This window comes from Ochotona princeps, chromosome 29, assembly GCF_030435755.1.
Source record: "Ochotona princeps isolate mOchPri1 chromosome 29, mOchPri1.hap1, whole genome shotgun sequence".
Lineage (NCBI taxonomy): Eukaryota > Metazoa > Chordata > Mammalia > Lagomorpha > Ochotonidae > Ochotona > Ochotona princeps.
In genome coordinates, this window is record NC_080860.1 from 15989508 (window position 1) to 16004128 (window position 14621).

Sequence of the window (14621 nt, forward strand, 5' to 3'; positions counted from 1 at the left end):
CTCACGTTCAGGCTTGCAGTAATTTCGGTGTTTGAAGACGAGGAACGGGATGCAGGAGAACTACAGTTCCCATAAGGCGTCGCGCTCCGAGCGCCCTGGGAGCGAGAGGTCGGACTCGGCTGAGGCGCGGAGACGCTAGACTGGCACTGAGGAAACATGGCGGCTGTTACGCTTACCTCGAGGCTGTACACGCTGCTGTTCCGCAGGACTTCCACCTTCGCTCTCACCATCGCGGTGGGCGCCTTGTTCTTTGAGCGTGCCTTCGACCAAGGCGCGGACGCCATCTACGAACACATCAACGAGGGGGTGAGGGCCCGGCGGTGCCTGACCTTGAGTTGGGGGAGGAATAGGGGATGGGGAAGATGACTGGGAATGCAGGTTGCACAGGATTCAGTATTTTACCGGGAAGGGGATACACCTGTCTTGAGACTGCCGTTTGCCCTTTTTGCCTGGCGTGGACCCTAAAACGTAAGGGGCGCGGGGGAGGGGAGGTCAACAGGTCCCAGCTTTCAGGGGTTGTAGGTATCTGATAGATTCCACCCGTGTCCGTTAGCAGAAGCAGAAAAACAAACCAGGGGCGCGTCACCGGGCAGAGTCCATTGGTGAGCCAAGACTGGAACCTGGACCCTTCCCTGAAGGGTTCAAGGGCAAAAGAGAAGCAGGGAGTAAGACGTTTTCCATGCCCCAAGTAGCGTGTTTTGACTAGTGCAGTGATCAGGCAAAGAGGTAGGGAGTCGCTGGGCCGGGCCCCGTATGCTCGGTGTTATTGGCTGGTGGCCCCACTGTGCAGTCCTCACTTGCGGTGTTCTGTTTGAGTCCTGGCTACTCGGCTTCCGATGTGCCTTCCTGCGATTGCTCACCCCGGAAGGCAGCACGTGATGGCTCCCTGCCCACCCCTGTGGGAGATGAACCCAGGGGTGGAAGAGACCCGCGCTCTGTGTTCCAAATAAAATATTTAAAAGGACCAACAAGAACTGTGGCCATGCCGGGAAAAGCCCTGCTTGTCGTTCCCGTTTGCTCTTCCTTTAGGCTGGCTGATTGAGCAGTCTAGGACAGTTCTGCTCTGTAAGGAGGTACTATCCATGGCAAAGTATTGTCTTTGTCCCAGCTCGTGAAAGTAGTTTAGTTGTTTTTTTCCCCTTGAATTTTTTTTTTTAAGGCTTATTTGTTTTTATTACCTAGTAAGATTTACAGAGAAAAAGAATTTCCATCTGCTGGTTCACTCCCCAAGTGGCCACAATAGCTGGAGCTGAGCTGATCCGAAGCCAGGAGCCCGTAGCCTCTTCCGAGTCTCCCATGTAGGTGCAGGGTCCCAAGGCTTTGGGCCGTCCTCAACTGCTTTCCCAGGCCACAAGCAGGGAGCTGGATGGGAAGTGGAGCAGCTGGGACACGAACCGGTGCCCATATGGGATCCCGGTGTATGCAAGGCGAGGACTTTCAGTCACTAGCTATTGCACCAGACCCTTTCCCCCTGATTTGAAAAGCTCTCTACGTTACCACCACTCACACTGTTTTTCTGTGAGGTATTAATTTTAGAGAGGAATTAATCCAGTTTAGGCCCCCAAGGTGATAGAAATGGCACCATGTGAGAAATTTGGGGACTGTACCTAAGACCTCCTCTTAAGACTATACCTCACACCTGGGAGCTGAAGCAGCAAGACACCCCCAGGCCCTGTTTCTTAATATTTTAGGGCAATTCCTTTGTCTCCACCTCAGTTTCCTGTCAGAGGAAGATGGTCCCTTCCCAGTTCCTTACCACGGCTGGGGAGAGCATCAGAGGATTTTATAAAGGTTAGGAATTGTGTATGGAGCTGGGAATCGCTTCATGTTTGCCCACTGCATATGTAGTTTTTTGTTTTGTTTTATGTACATACATTTTTTTTATTATTTATTTTTATGAGAAAAGCAGATTTACAGAGAGGAGGAGAGACAGAAATATCTTCCCATCTGTTGGTTCACTCTCCAAATGAACGCAATGCTGGAGCTGAGCCAATACATTCTGAAGCCAGGAGCTGCTTTCTGGGTTACCCATATGGGTGCAGGGTCTTAAGGATTTGGGACATCCTCCTCTGCTTTCCCAGGTCATAAACAGGGAACTGGATGGGAAGTAGAGCAGCCGGGACACGAACTGATGCTCATAGGGAGTATCTGTGCTTACAGGTGGAAGATTAGCCTGTTGAGCCACTGTGTCAGCCCTGTACATATGTATTTTATTTGGAAGACAGACACACAAGTCTCCTAACAGGTGGTTCACTTCCCAAGTTTCTGGAACAGCTAGGAGTGAGCCAGAAACCACCTAGGTCTTCCCCTTGAGTCATTGCCCACTGCCTCCCAGGGATGCACATTATTAGCAGGGAGCAGAGCTGGGACTTGAACCCACGTACTCTGATAGGCAAGGCAGGTGTCCCAACCAGCGTCTCAGCGACTGCTAGACTCCTGCTCCCCAACCCCCGCATGTTTTGAATGAGGAGTCTCATTCTAGAAGCCAGGGGTACCAGGAATGCTGGTCACGTGTGAAACAGGCGAAGGGTAAAGCCTGTGGCTCTTGTCTTTCACATGCAGAAGCTGTGGAAGCACATCAAGCACAAGTACGAGAACAAGGACTAGTTCCCAGGAGACCCCCTCCAAAGGGCGCGAGGACCAGGTCCACCCCACGCCCAGAACTGAGGCCTCAGCTTGAAGACGACACTTAAGTGACTCTTCATTGACCACCCTTCGTTTGTTGACAAGAAATGATGTCATCTAAGAACAGACTTTAATCTCTGCCGTGTTTGAAGTTTAATCAAGAGTCATTGTTCAATAAATGTGAATTATTCCTGAGACCCGCTTCCGCCAGTTGGGTGCTTTATCAATGCCCTGCTCTGGTCACTTGACACCACTACCAAGCCCTCTGCAGACATCAGGGGGCATCCTTCAGTATCGCCAGCTTCCCAGTCACTTCCACCAGGGTCACTTACTGGTCAGCTTTGACTTCTCTGCTGACCCATTCCATTCTTTTTTTTTTTTTTTTTTTTTTTAAAGCCTTACACCATGTGTTTTCCCCAATGATTTTATTTGGCAGGTGACAATTGTTTCTTTTTTTTTTTTTTTTTTAAGATTTTATTCATTTTTATTACAGCCAGATATACACAGAGGAGGAGAGACAGAGAGGAAGATCCTCCGTCCGATGTTTCACTCCCCAAGTGAGCTGCAACGGGCCAATGCGCGCCGATCCGAAGCCGGGAACCTGGAACCTCTTCCGGGTCTCCCACGTGGGTGCAGGGTCCCAATGCATTGGGCCGTCCTCAACTGCTTTCCCAGGCCACAAGCAGGGAGCTGGATGGGAAGTAGAGCTGCCGGGACTAGAACCGGCGCCCATATGGGATCCCGGGGCTTTCAAGGCAAGGACTTTAGCCGCTAGGCCACGCCGCCGGGCCCGACCCATTCCATTCTTAAATCACACACAGGCGTCCTGTTGGCGCTGGGGAAGAACTGTGTGGCCCTGGGATGCAGAGAGAATCCCTGACAGAAAGCTGCTGAGCCACTCACATCCCCCAGCTGTCTGGTCCTGGGGAGAAACCTGACCTTCTCTTTGGCCTTGAACCTGGTGTGACTCAGCCAGACGTGGGTCATCCAGGAACTTCTAGAGAGGAAAGATGCGGTTCAGGAACCCCATGCAGAGGGGAGAGCCACCCTGTCCTTGTGTGAGGCAAAGCATCAAAAAGACAGGACCGGAGGTGGGTGTTCGGTTCCCTGGCTGAAGTTGCTGCTCGTAATACCCCCGTCCCATAGGCAGTGACTGGGGTGAGACTTGGTCCCTCTGCCTCTCATGTGTCTTGCTGATGTGTGCTCTAAGGGAGGCGACGGCAGGTGCTGGCTCAAGGAGTTGGGTGCTTGTCAGCCACATGGGGGAACTGGATGGCATTTCAGGCTCCTGGCTTCAGCTGGACCCAGCCCTGGTTGGTGCTGCCATTTGGGGGCAGGTGATCGGTGTCCAGTCAGGACATGAGCCCCAGCAGATGCTATGCTGGCCCCCCAAGAATGATGACTGCTTCACACAGAGCATGCATTGGGAAGCAAGGGCCACATGGATGTTTATAATAGCTGTGTGCCATACAAAATGATCAACTTTTTAAAATTAGCCTGTTACAGAATTACTGGATTTTGAGTCCTGCCTGCCTACCCAGCAGACATACATGAGACATACCTGTGAGCCAGTCTACAGTTGAGAGGCTGCGTGCAACATTTACATTGTCATAGGCAAAGCCTCTCAACAGCCAGAGCTGGGGTGATCTGGAGCCCAGAGTTTCCTCTGGGTTGTCCACGTGGGTACAGCGTCCCAAAGACTTGAGCCATCCTCTGTTGCCTTCTTAGACCACAAGCAAGGAGCTGCATGGGAATTGGAGCAGCCGGGACTCAAATTGGTGTCTGCTGCCCATATGAGAGGCCAGCTCTGCAGGCGTAGGATTAGCCTACTACACTGTCAGCCCCCACCATGACTATTTTCAGTTGTTCATTTATTAAAAAAAAAAGTTCATTTGCTTTTTTTTGACTCTGAGTCCACTTGTGGACAATTCTCAGAATTGTGTGCATCTGTGCACGTGCATGTACACACACAGTCATTGGAGCATTCTTGGAATTATAAAAAAAAAATAAGTCTGAGTTAGGGAAGTGGTTAAAAGGATTGAGTGGGCGGGAAAAAAATCGAATGACAAAACAGCGTGTTTAGTTTAGTTTGATCTTCTCTGAATCAATACACATGCATTGATTTGTGCACACACAAAATACCAGGGGACATGCGTCTAGCTGTTCACAGTAGTTGCCTCTGAGGAATGAGATTTCAAATGCCCTCCGCTGTGTACAGTAGGCATCGACTTTTATTCCCTCACAACAAGCAGACATTGATCAAATCAGAAAGCCCTGTTTCCTACAGGCAGGCATTTGGTGTAGTGGCAAAGACGCTAGTTGGGAGACCTGGTACAAATCCTGGCTCCACTTTCAGTTCTGCTTCCTGTTAACACCCCAGGAGGCAGCGGGATGAGGTGTCTGCCTCCCATGTGGGAGACCCAGCTGCAGCTGTTAGAGTGACCATGGGACTGGGAGCTCTCTTTTGTCTTCCTCTCTGCAATTCTGTTTCTTTTCCTTTAAATTTATAGAAGCAGCAAAGAAATGTATTATAAAAAGTCATAAAACAGAAGGCAATTGAAAACTGGTGAAGGCAAATGTTCACATAGGAAAACAAGCTGAATATAAAGCTAAGTGAATAAAAGCTGATGCTTTTATTATTTTTTAAAAATATTTTTATTACCAAGTCAGATATAGAGAGGAGGAAAGACAGAGAGGAAGATCTTTCATCTGATGATTCACTCCCCAAGTGACCACGATGGCCAGAGCTCAGCTGATCCGAAGGCAGGAACCTAGAGCTCTTCTGGGTCTCCCACGCGGGTGCAGGGTCCCAAGGCTTTGGGCTGTCCTGGACTGCTTTCCCAGGCCACAAGCAAGGAGCTGGATGGGAAGTGGGGTGACTGGGATTAGAGCTGTCACCCATATGGGATCCCATCATGTTCAAGGCGAGGACTAGCTGCTAGGCTACCACACTGGCCCCCCTTTTTTACTGAATAAGAAGGGACAGCATTGTGTCACGCAGGTTAAGCCACCACATGTAACACTAGCACCTCATAGGAGTGCTTTTTTTTTTTTTTAATTGGAAAGGCAGATATGCAGAGAGAAGGAGATACAGACAGAAAGATCTTCCATTTGCTGGTTCACTCCCAAAGCGGCTGCAATGGCCAGAGAGCTGAGAGCTGGGTGGGAAGTAGAGCAGCTGGGATTAGAACCAGCACCCAGTCCTGAAGTGGTATCCTAGTGGCTAAAGTCCTCACCTTGCACGTGCTAGGACTCCATATGGACACCAGTTCTAATCCTGGCAAGCCCTGCTTCCCATTCAGCTCCCTGCTTGTGGCCTGGGAAAGCAGTCGAGGACAACCCAAAGCCTTGGGACCCTGCACCCGCGTGGGAGACCTGGAGGAAGTTCCTGGCTCCTGGCTTTGGATTGGCACAGCACCGGTCACTGTGGTCACTTGGGGAGTGAATCATCAGATGGAAGATCTTGCTCTCTGTCTTTCCTCCTCTCTGTATATCTGACTTTGCAATAAAAATTAAAAATAGATCTTTAAAAAAAGAAAGAACGAGACAATTTTCAACTGCTGCTGGCAAGAGAACCAACTCAACAACATTAAATGAAGCAAACTGGAGTTGATTAATTCGGTCTTCCAGAATTTAACCTGAGATAACTGAGAAAACAGTTCCACGGGCCCGGCGGCGTGGCCTAGCGGCTAAAGTCCTCGCCTTGAAAGCCCCGGGATCCCATATGGGCGCCGGTTCTAATCCCGGCAGCTCCACTTCCCATCCAGCTCCCTGCTTGTGGCCTGGGAAAGCAGCCGAGGACGGCCCAAAGCTTTGGGACACTGCACCTGTGTGGGAGACCTGGAAGAGGTTCCTGGTTCCCGGCTTCGGATCGGCATGCATCGGCCCGTTGCGGCTCACTTGGGGAGTGAAACATCGGATGGAAGATCTTCCTGTCTGTCTCTCCTCCTCTCTGTATATCCGGCTTTCCAATAATAATAATAATTAAAAAAATCTTTAAAAAAAAAAAAAAAGAAAAGAAAACAGTTCCACAAGTTAGCCCGGAGAGGTCACTGTCATCTGATAGTAAATGATGAGAACCAGTCGAATGTACGACAGGCGGTGGCTTAGCTAAAGCCTCACCTACTGATGTACTGACTTGTACCCAGTGTCCATCAGCTGAATACATGCTTGTCACAGCAGCTGTGTTATGACCCCACTTTCATGCAAAATCAATGTGTATGTCCCTTTTCGGAAAAAAAAAAAAAAAAGGAAATTCTGGCAGGAGAAGGACTCAGCGCCTCACAGGGATTCCTTCCTCGCCCGCCCAGCGGCATTCTGGCGATTTTTCTTGGCTCATTTGGGTGAAGGATGCTGAATGTTGAGCACGTTACTGCTTTTGTCCTCCGGGTAGGGAGCTGGGTGCCTTGTTAAAAAAGCTGTGGGTTTCCTCTCCAGAGCCCAGCCCTTCCCAAGATAAATCCCAAGGAAATGTTCTCTTCCAAGGAAAGAAAAGAAATGAATGAATTTTAAACACCCTGCCAGGCGAGGCACAAAGTGGAAGGAACACAAATTCCTTGGGCATGGTTGTGTGGCAGCTGCTGAGGGATGGGGAAGGGTGGACAGTCTGTCCCTGGAGCAGAAAAGCTGCTCGCACACACAAAAAGAGCTGCATCTGGCCCAGCACGATGGTTTAATGGTTAAACCTCCAGCTTGCAACTGTCAGGATCCCATATGGGTGCAGGTCTGTGTCCTGGCTGTTCCACCTTCCATCCAGCTCTCTGCTTATGGCCTGGGAAAACAATAGAGGATAGCCCAAAGGGTTGGAGCCTGCACCTGTATGGGAGACCCAGAGGAAGCTCCTGGCTCCTGGGTTCGGATCGGCTCAGTTCTGGCTGTTGCAGCCACTTCGGGAGTGAACCAGTGAATGGAAGACCTTTCTCTGTGTCAGCTTCTCTCCATCAATCTGATCTGCCTTTCCAATAACAATAAACAAAAAGAAAAAAAATAGTTGCACCTCTGGGCATTCACCCAGGGCCCAGGGCTGAACTGGGCTCGGCTGGGCGTCACCCAGGCACTCTGAGTCGCTGGGTTCCCATTCTGTTCTCCTTTGTTCCAAGGAATGCTCAGAGAGTCAGAATCTCACCACGGCGTAACACAGCCAGAGAGAACCCCAAGGCAGGACTCCTGGCTCTAGAGGATGCCCTCACATCTACTGCTTCCATGGCATGGAATCTTCATTACGTCCCCCTCAGTCATGGGAGCCTTGGCCTGAACTTGGATTTATAGATGGGCACACTGCCAAGAGCTGACTGGCCAGCACCAAGGACAAGGTCACAAAGGAATGTGGAGAAAAGCTTGGCTGGGAGCTGTTCAGCTGACAGGAGAGTGTGCGCGTGCGTACACGTGTGTGTGTGTGTATGAGAGGTGTATGTGAGACAGGTGTATGTGACAGGTGTGTGTGTGTGTGTGTGTGTATACAGAGATGCCAACCGCCTTCCCGCATCTCCTCCTTGCAAAGCTGCCAGATCAGCTGCTCTGCTCCCACAGCCTGCATGGCTCCCCGACTGCCCACAAGATCAACCTTCAGTTCCGTGGCGTCACCTTTAAAACCCAGGCGACCTTACCCCTCACTTTGCAACCTTGCTCTGCTTCTCTCTGCTTCTCACCAGTGCCCTGGTGTGGATGATGGAGTCAGAACATGCCCAGAGACTGAGCCCCAGCTCTGTTGTTCTTGGGGGAGGGAGGGAGCTCGCTGGCTGGTTGCTTTAGGATGATAATAATACCTTCCAGGCGAGATGGGAAGACACTGAGACAGCTGGTAGGGTGCTTAACGCAGGTGGGTCTGTCAAGGGTGAACTTGTTATGTAGATGCAGTGCCTACACTCTGCATGCAAGGTGCTCTCTGTGGAGTCTTCAAGGACCAGCTAGCTCCTTATCAGCATATCTGTGTCCTTGCTACACAGGCCGCTTGCTGCCCTGGGGCTGCGGCTCTGTGTGAGGCCTGAGCCCCCTTCAAATTGGACCCATGGGGGCACAGCCCTCTGACCACCTGTGCGTGGGGCAGTCTAGTGGAGCAGGCCTTGGGGAAAATATGTCCAGTTCCTACTTGCCCCCCTCTCTCTCTTTTTAAAAAGAGTTATTTATCTTTATTACAAAGTCAGATATACACAGAGGAGGAGAGAGAGGAAAATCTTCTGTTCACTGATTCACTCCCCAAGTGGCCGCAACGGCTGGTGCTGTGCCCGATCCGAAGCCAGGAGCCAGGAGCTTCCTCCAGGTCTCCCACGTGGGTGCAGGTTCCCAAGGCTTTGGGCTGTCCCTGACTTCTTTCCCAAGGCACAAGCAGGGAGCTGGATGGAAGTAGGGCTGTTGGGATTAGAACCAGCACCCATATGGGATCCTGGCGCGTTCAAGGCAAGGACTTTAGCCACTAGGCCACCGCGTCGGGCCCTTGCCTCTCTTTCACTTGGTCCTCTGCCAGTAGACTGAAATTCAGTGCTTAGAGAGGCTGAGCCAGCCACCCGTGGTGCCTTGTGGCTTTAAGTGCCAAGCTGTAGGAAGGCAGAAAGCCCAAGGGGCTGGCAACCCTGCGTTTGAATTTTTAAAAATTTATTTATTTGAAAGGCAAGAGTTACATGGAGAGAGAGAGAGATCTTCCAACTACTGATTCGTTTCCCAGATAGCTCCTATTTGCAAATAAGACAACTGTAGGGTTGTTGCTGTGATGCAGAGTTAAGCCGCCACCTGAGATGCTGGCATCCCATATCAGTACACCAGTTCAGGTGCAGACTAGCTCCATTTCTGATTCAGCCGCCTGCTAGTGCACCAGGGAAAAGCAACCTAGGATGCGCCAAGTCCTTCCACCTCACAAGTGGGAAACCCGGATGGAGTTCTGGCTGCCGGATTCGGCCTGGCCCAGCCCCAGGGCATGATGATTTGCCCATAACTAGTTAGTTCCAAGATTTGGGCGAGCTGAAATTCTTCCACCCCTGCACAGTAGCGCTATCTCTTTAACTATAGGCTCGACGCGCCCGCCTTCCCAAGAGGCACTAGGCGCAGGAGAACCAGAGCGCATGTTCAGACTGCACCCAGCAGTCTGTGCGCTTGGGGTACCGCCCCTTTCCTTATAAAAGGAGGCGGGACTGGGTGGGTGGTTTTCTTCCTAACCCGGAAGTTTTTGGGGCCTGCGTTTTTCGTGTTTTCTCACTTTCAGGCCTGGACCAGCCTCGGAAGGACGGACCTTCTTCACTGCTCACGAAAGGTACCGTGGTGCGGCTGTGGTGGTTTTTCTCTCGTTTTGGGGTGCCTGTGTGGCCGGCTCACGTAAGGGGCAGCGGCCCACCCGCGGGCGTGTCTGTCCCCTCAGTGTCTAGTCGGTTCTGTCCCTGAGCGCGCACAGTGCTGGCCGCCTAGCTGCTGCCCCTTCCTGCCTCAGCGTCAGAGAACAAGCCTGGGTACCCAGGGAGCCGCGTTCTTCCACCGTGACCTGAAATGCCAGCATCCCATAGGGGCGCCGGTGGGAGGCCTGGCTGCTCCGCTTCCTATCCAGCTCCCCGCTGATGCTCCAGGGAAAGCAGGGGAAGATGGCCCGAGCCCTTTGGGCGCCCTCCTGTACCCACCTGAGAGAGTTGGAAGAAGCTTCTGGCTCCTGCACTTGACCTGGCCCAGTGGTGGCTGTTGCAACCGCCTGGGGAGTGAACCAGTGGATGAAAAATTGTCAAAATTGTCTCTCTGTGTATCTCTCCTTCTTTCCCTTTCTTTCTATAACATTGCCTTTCTTTTATCTATCTTCTTAACATAAATTTTTTTTGTCTTTTTTATTTATTATTTTTAATTCATTAATTACATTGTATTATGTGACACAGTTTCATAGGTACTTGGATTCTCCCCACCCCTCCATAAATTTATTTTTACTGGGAAAGGTAGATTTACAGAGAGGAGAGACAGAAAGATCTTCCAACTGCTGGTTCACATCCCAAGTGACCACAGTGGCTGGAGTCAGGAGCCAGGAGCTGCTTCTGGTTCTCCCACACAGGTGCCGGGTCCCAAGGCTTTGGGCCGTCCTCTATGGTTTTCCCAGGCCACGGGCAGGGAGCTAGATGGGAAGTGGAGCAGCCGGGACATGAACTGGTGCCCATATGGGATCTCAGCAAATGCAAGGTAAGGATTTAGCCATTGAACAATCATATGGGGCCCAACATTGTCTTTCAAAATACATAAATCTTTAATGAATAATAATAAAGGACCCGGCATGGTAGCCCCAGCAGCTAAAGGCCTTGCCTTGCAGTCGAGGACAGCCCAAAGCCTTGGGACCCTGTACTCACGTGGGAGACCTGGAAGAACCTCCAGCCTCCTGGGTTCAGATTGGCTCAGCATCGACTGTGTTTGGCAATTTGGGAAGTGAACCAACGGATGAACGATCTTTCTCTATCTCCTTCACTCTGTAAACCTGACTTTCCAATAAGAGTAATTTTTTTAAAAGAAATACATTTAAAAACCAACCATTAACCATCTCAGCTGGACAGTTCCTGATTTTCCCTGAGGCAGAGGCTGCTTCCCGAGAGAAGCACACTTGCTAAGACTTGCAGCCCTTCCCTCCTCCTTTCCTTGAGGGCAGCAGTAACCCCGCAAGCCTCACAGCGGCAGTGCCTGAGGTGTTGATGGCCCTGGTACCCTAGAATCTGGCTTGAGGGTATCTCCCCTTCCCCCGGGGCAGGAGTAGCTGGTGGTTTGTTCACTAAGGTTCCTGTGGCGGCATGGTTGAAGAATGGGAAGAGGTCAGAGTAGCAGGGCCTGCCACCTCCTGGCGTGGGATGCTTTAATCCCTTGCTTTCTTCCTCTCATCCTCCTGCCCTTCCTCTTCTCATTGTTCCTTTTTAAAATATATTATTTATTGGGGCTGGTACATAGCTCAACTGGCTAATCTTCCACCTTCAAGTGCTGGCATCTCATATTGGCATTGGTTTGAGTCCCAGTGGTTCCACTTCCCATCCAGCTCCCTGCTTATGGCCTGGGAAAGCAGTCGAGGATGGCCCAAAAGCCTTGGGATCCTGCACCTGCGTGGGAGACCTGAAGAAGCTCCTGGCTCCTGGCTTCAGATCAGCTCGGCTCTGTTGTGGCCACTTGGGGACTGAACCAGCAGATGGAAGATATTTCTCTCTGTGTCTCTGCTTCTCTCCATCAATCTGATTTGCCTTTCCAATAAAAAAATAAATACATACATCTTTAAACAACAAACAAAAACAATTGGTTAATTTCTGGTTGTTGTAGCCATTTGGGGAGTGAGTCCATGGATCGAAGTTCCTCTCTGTCTCTCCTTTCTGTAACTCTACATTTCAAATAATTTAAATAAATTTAAACAAATCTTAAGAAGAAAAAAATCTTCCGTCTGCCAGTTCAGTTCCCAAATGCCTTCAAATAGCCAGGCCTGAGGCAGGAGGCAGAAGTACCACCCAGTTCCCCCACCCCCAGGGTGGCAGGGACCCAAGTCCCTGAGCTGCCACCTGTTGCCTTCTGGAGTGTGTGAGAGCAAGAAGCTGGAATCAGAACCGGATTAGCCAGGACTGGAACCCAGGCACTCAAACAGGGCATACCGAGGTCCTAAGCTGCAATCTTATGGGCACCAGAGCCTGCTCCTTTCCTTTGTACCAACACCGGAAGTTGAGCCGGGAAATGTCTGTCTCTCCCGCTTTGACTGGATTTACAGCTTTTGGAGGATCCTTGCTGTCCTGAGTCATCACCTCAGCTGACCCTCACAGTTCCAGGTGCCCATGATGCAGGGTGGTGCTGGGGAAGCGGAGGCCCGGACAGGCCAGCAGACTGGCTCAGATCGTGTAGCTTGTTGACATCCAGGGCCTGGACCCCTGCCTCCTCACATCTATTCCTATGGCCTTTTCAACAAATGAGCAGATCAGGAGAATGGCTATTGAGGCTTGGCTGTGTGAGCACAGACGAATGCTGGGCACACAGGATGGATTATGAGCTGGGAGATAGCTCTGCCAGTGACCTTCCTAGACTTCCTGGGAGTTCATTCCCACCAGGAACTCTTCCAGGAAACCACTGTCTCAGGAGGAGGAGCCCCAAACTGAGTGCCTAGGGATGGCCAGGCACTTGCACATGCGTCTGAGTGCAGAGGGTGGGCTTGTGTGGGCATCAAAAGTAGGGCACTGGAATGAAAGGGCCTGCTGTTTCTGTCATTCAGATCATGGCAAGAAAAGCTGGATAAGGGGCTGCTGCCATGGCACGGTGCCTTAAGCCAAGCTGGCAGCTCCTATGAAAGCATTGGTTTCAGTCCCAGCTGCTCTGCTTCTGGTCCAGCTCCTTTCTAATGCATCTGTCATCCATGTGGGAAACCCAGATGGAGTTCCAGGCTCCTGGTTTCAGCTTGGCTCAGCCTGGCAGTTGAAGCCATTTGGGAAGTGAACCAGTGGATGAAAGATCTCTGTCTCTCTCATTCTTCCTCACAGATATGCAAGTCCCTAAAAACAGAAGTCAAGCAAAGCCTTCCTGGCAGGAGGAGACCTACAGAAGCTCCTACCCTCAGAAAGGGGAAGGCGTTTCTGAAATGCCAGAGCCCAAGATGACGCTGGTTTTGTGTGTGTGTGTGTGTGGTGGCAGGTGGTGAAGCAGGGGTTAAATAGGTTGGGAAAATCTAAATGAAGTACTCTTCAAGGTTCTGGCAGTCTGTGAAATTCTCTTGACAATTATCGATGGATTGTTGGAAGACAGTCTCCAGGATGAGTGAAGTTAGGATCTCATGTTCCTTTTAAGGATTCCCCTCCTGCAGCCCCGTGCACCTTGGGCTGTAGGCCATAACCTTTAGACAATCACTTGTTTTCCCCTTGGTTCAGGCTGTGGAATTGCAACAGCAACCTCTGGCCCCAGCGAAGGTCCCTCTTCCTTACTACCCCAGAGAGCTAGCTAGGACCAGAGGCCGCAGCTGACCTGAGGAGCCTTCTCTCTCTGGGCTGGGTCTACCCCAGAGCAGGTCCCCAGGAGCCCGGGTGCCTCACTGGCTGCTCCTGGGCCTCCTGTAAATAAGCACACTCAACTCCTAAGCTCTGACCTCCTCTTCGCCTCTGCAACACCGAGTTCCTTTGCGGGGAGGGGACATCCAGTCTGACTTCATCTCTTCCTCATCTTCGGTTCTTCCTGTGGCCTGTCTCCCACCGCTGGTGCCTCCCCCATTGGACTCCATTGCCTCGGTTGGCTTGACCTCCTTCTTGCCTTCCAAAAAGTCTCTTTACTCTTGGCTACTTTTGGTCTATCTTGCATGACCTTTATTTCTTTCCACTCTTGTCTTCATTAGTCTGTTTATTTAAAGATTTATTTATTTATTTTGGAAAGGCAGATTTACAGAGATAAGGCAGTAAGATCTTCTGTCCACTGGTTCCTCCCCCAAATGGCCACAGTGGTCAGAGCTGAGGCGATCCGAGCCAGAAGCCTCTTCTGGCTCTCCCGTGCAGGTGCAGGGTCCCATGGCTTTGGGCTGCCCTCTAGTGCTTTCCCAGGCCGTGAGCAGGGAGCTGGATAGGAAATGGGGCTGTTGAATTAGAACCGGTGCCCACTTGGGATCCCAGCACTTGCAAGGTGAAGATTTAGCCACTGAGCCATTGTGCTGGGCCTTCATTCACAATTATGGGACTTAGCATAATTATGACCATTTTTCCTAATAACTTTTTAAAGTTTGTTTATTTATTTATTTAAAGATTTATTTTATTTTTACTGGAGAGGCGGTTATACAGAGAGGAGAGACAGAGAGGAAGATCTCCCGTCCGATGGTTCACTCCCCAAGTGGCCTCAATGGCTGGAACTGCACTGATCTGAAGCCAGAAGCTAGGAGCCTCTTCCAGGTCTCCCACGCGGGTGCAGGGTCCCAAGGGTTTGGGCTGTCCTCGACTGCTTTCCCAGGCCACAAGCAGGGAGCTGGATGGGAAGTGGAGCTGCCGGGATCTGAACTGGCGCCTATATGAGATCTGGCACATGGGAGGTGAGGGCTTTAGCCACTAGCCTGC

General features: G+C 51.0%; 2 protein-coding genes across 3 annotated transcripts in view; both read left to right on the forward strand.

Annotated features, from left to right (window-relative positions):
- NF2 (NF2, moesin-ezrin-radixin like (MERLIN) tumor suppressor) overlaps nt 1–14621 on the forward strand; it is a 188331-nt gene that overhangs the window by 139880 nt on the left and 33830 nt on the right. The gene's annotated exons all lie outside the window — the stretch shown is intronic.
- Nucleotides 100–2775, forward strand: LOC101519452 (cytochrome b-c1 complex subunit 9). Its single transcript, XM_004591969.3, has 2 exons — nt 100–306; nt 2563–2775. Exons 1-2 carry the CDS (start codon nt 157–159, stop codon nt 2605–2607), a joined length of 195 nt encoding a protein of 64 aa, XP_004592026.1. The 5' UTR covers nt 100–156; the 3' UTR covers nt 2608–2775.